Below are 3,852 nucleotides of genomic sequence, written 5' to 3' on the forward strand. Positions count from 1 at the left end.
CAAGGTTCTCTGTTCTCTGGTTCTAGGTTTTTAAAAATACCGCGAAACAAAGACAAGGACGCCTCTTTCTATAAGCGACACTCAAAATCTGTGCATACAACAAAACACATGTAGGTGTACGAAGATTTATCAGAAAATTACTTTTGTTTGAAGAAAAACTTAAATCAGCTGGTGCTTGATCACTATTGAAGTTATTAAACACCCCTGAATTCGGTAATGATGCGATATGGATATCACGTTTTAATTTTAACTCAATACGCTAAAGGTCTATAAACTTCAACATCTTGTTGGTCAAATTAACTTAAAGCCTACGCATCCTAACTACTTTCTAAATGTTTGTAAATCCAAAAATGTTGTCACTGGATCGAGTGAAAATAATAAACTTCTCCTTTGTTTTTATGCATCAAGTTAAATCCAAATGATAGGAAAACTTTATGATAGGAAAGTACGGACGGCGCCTTTGTCCAATCCTCTACATATGGGGCACTTGCTCAGAGAAGGCGCACATTCTTTGCACACAACTAGGTGACCACAGGGGATGAAGACAATGTTCACTTCCTTATCCATGCAAACTTTGCAGGTGCGCTCCTCTTGAAGTCTTCTTAACTGTTCCTCCATAGGCAAGTCTGAAAGATCTTGACTCGGTGATGCAGCTTCATTTGTCTGGGCCGTCAGGCCACACTCAAATTCCATCTCTAAAGCAGACTTCACCACAGGATTGTTCTCTTGTTCTCTCACAAATTCTCTTGAGTCGCTGTCTCCATTAGTCAATAGCTGCTCAAATAGTCTTGGAAATCTTGCTTGAATCTGATGAACAAACTCTTGGCCCTTTTCTTGCAGCAGGTATTCACATCTTGGAAACCACTTGTCATGTTCTACCCATGCATCATCACCAGACTCCCAACATCTGAGTCCACCATTGCAACAAAAGCACTTCACGTCATCATTACGACCAACATAGTAAAAACCAGCCTTAGCCAATTGGTCTGGTCGAACAATTATTCTTGAGGGCCAGTTGACAAATGTGAGCGACCTTTCCTCACACTGTTTCATTGCCGATACATTGGAAAGGCCGCCACCAGATAAAGGTACATTATCTGCACGGTCACCTCGAACGAAGCGGCAGTTGGGGTAATGCCTCTGGTGCTCTGATACTGCCCGATCTCCCGGTTCCCAGTTGCTAAGCTGGCCTCCACAACTGAAGCAAGCCACTCTGTCGCCCTGGCCAAGGTAGTAGAAACCACTTTTGGCAAGCTCGGCTGGAGTTACTGTAGCAAGAGGCCAATTCTGAAAGGTGTCAAGGCGTTCCTGTTCCTGACGCAAGCCAGGATTGTGACAAGCCGGAGGTCGCTGGTGAGACATATCCTCAACTCCACGGGAGGAAATGGGGCTGGAGAGGGTCAGGTTGCTGAATGCCATGTTTAAGCAACCCACCCGATCCTCCGTTTGGCCTGAAACGGATGCCGTGGTGATCGATGTTACGGGTGTCGCAGGGGCGGAAAGCTGTAGGATGGCTACGTTGCGAAGCGGGGAAAAGGCAGAGTGGGAGGACGACAGGAGGTTTGTGTGGCGGGTAAACTCTGGATGAAGACATAAAAATGTGACCACAGGGCGTGTCCACTCAAGCCCTTCTCTCTGCTGGACATCCCAAGACTAGTCGTCCATGACAGAACACATAATCTTATTAAAAAATGTAATGAGAACAAAGAACAAGAACAAAATCGAATTTTGTTCAACACCATGTCCATTTTTCTGTTCTGTACACAGCGGGCCAATTAGTTGTATCATTTGAAAAATTCTGTGGGCCGTGGCGCAGCGCATCCAGGCATGGAATGGAAATGGTTGACACCTCGGGAATACGGTAATTAAAATATAGAAAACAAATATTGAAATATTTAATCTTTTAAATCGTGTAGTATTTTTAATTATTCTAAATATTATTATTATTATTATGTATACTATTATAATACTATTTTTATGAGCTCAGACATTTTTTAACCAGAAATTTTTATTTCAACATTATACTTTCATACGTTGAAGAAAATGATAGATCGGCATTACGTACATAAAGTAAACACCATTTACAGATGGTCTAACCAGAATAGAAAATCTCTGCAGGCTATCATGTTTTGCTCTAGGATGTAGTTGACCAGACTTTCAACTAATTCACCAACGTCAGTTTTTGCATTTTTTGACACCAGTGACACACAGAGATCCGTTACAAATGTACAAATAGCGAGTATCTCGATGATTTCGAATTCGTCACTACATGAACGTAACACATCCAGAACTTTTCTGAGGATTACGCCGATCGGCTCTTTGCCGTTAAAAAACATGGGCGTTACATCAGGCCATGACTTTATCAAGCCTCTTACGTCATCCATTTCATTTTTGAGATTTGTCACACGTTTGGTATCCTGCGCACAATCGTTTTTCATATCACACGCAGCATCGATGATCCTGTGCATCAAGTCAACCATTTGGCCTCTAAAATGATCTTTAAACATACAGTCCAGCGCAGCTCTTAAACGACACTCTTTGCCCGTGGCGCACTCACACGCCGGATGATACTTGTGCCCCGCATCGCCAGAACTCAACGGGGAGTCGCTATCCATCAGGTTTTGCGTCGCCATTTTTTCAGCTTTTCGAATAATATTCGATGATGAAAGATGCTTTTCGTTCCTGGAATCTCCTGAGTGAGTCCTTGCGGCACAGTCATCCAGGGTTTGTGCGTTAACGCTCGGAAGTTTGTGTTTTTGGGTCAGAAGCGTAGTTTGCGTCAGGTTCAGGACTTTCAACTTTTTGCAGTAGCACAGCAGTCCGCGGCTAGTAGAGCTAGAGTAGAGCTAGAGCGTGCGATGTCCTGAAATATTTATCAGGACAGTGACTGGGGTCCGCCCCCCTCGCCCCACTGTTGTGTAGGATGTACGGGGGTTGTCATCAGGAAAGCTTCACATCTCCGCGCTGCTGTTTTGGCGCGCATTATGGAAGTTTGAATCGTTCGAGTCATACACACAAGTGCAGCGATGGAGTGCGTGAACACGAGCAGTGTGAGAGGATTCCTGAGATCTTGCGACGATCTGACTGAGAAGATTCGCTGTTTAATACAGAAGAAACTCATCAAGAAGTACTTGAGCAGGTGATATTATGCGCTTACAATTTATGTGTGGATTAAAGAATAGACATTAGTAGAATAGACAAAATAGGCATTTAATGAAGACATATTTTATATTTTTATATCATTGTAGAATGTATTTCTCTCTCACTAGCCTATAGACACACAATCCCATGCATGCCAAACTATCTAAAATGGTGCCTTCGAAGGGCACTGAAGTTTTTAATCATTATCAACATATTTTTTTATAAAAATAACTATAAAGAGTTCCAAATGACACTTATTTTTGAGCCCACACTTTTAAGCGCTCCAAAGTTCTAACTAGAGCAGGGGGCAGAGTTAAAAAGGAACTTTGTCTAGCCTTAATTTACTGAAGGCTATGGATGTTAGGTAAATATGTGACCAGTCACGGAAAGTAGGGACACAAGTCGGTTCTGGGGCATTTTGAGTTATTCACATATTCTGAAAGTGTAGTATTCAAGCTTTCCAACGATGTGTAACACATGGAAATCTGATAATATTTGAAGAAGTTGTGGCCATTTGAAGGTAGGCACTCAAAAAAACTGAAATGGTAGAAATCTGCTTCTAAAGATTGGCAAGTTCTCGCCCTTCTGGGAATGACAATAGGGCTCATTTACATCTCATTTAGATAAGTCATACCCCCTGTAAAGCTCCCCCGTCTCCCCCTCCCCCCTGAATGTACCAATTCTACAAATTCTCTAAATAAAACATCTCCA

General features: G+C 42.4%; 1 protein-coding gene across 1 annotated transcript; it reads right to left on the bottom strand.

The window, feature by feature from the left end:
• Positions 1–432: 432 nt before the first annotated feature.
• Positions 433–1,419, bottom strand: LOC311291099 (putative inhibitor of apoptosis; the record flags this gene model as incomplete). The annotated part of the gene is made up of 1 exon (XM_084409970.1): positions 433–1,419. The coding sequence occupies one exon, from the start codon at positions 1,417–1,419 to the stop codon at positions 433–435; it is 987 nt and encodes a 328-aa protein (XP_084266096.1).
• Between the last annotated feature and the right edge of the window lie 2,433 nt (positions 1,420–3,852).

Source organism: Rutilus rutilus (assembly GCF_951802725.1).
Source record: "Rutilus rutilus genome assembly, chromosome: 5".
Classification (NCBI taxonomy): Eukaryota; Metazoa; Chordata; class Actinopteri; order Cypriniformes; family Leuciscidae; genus Rutilus; species Rutilus rutilus.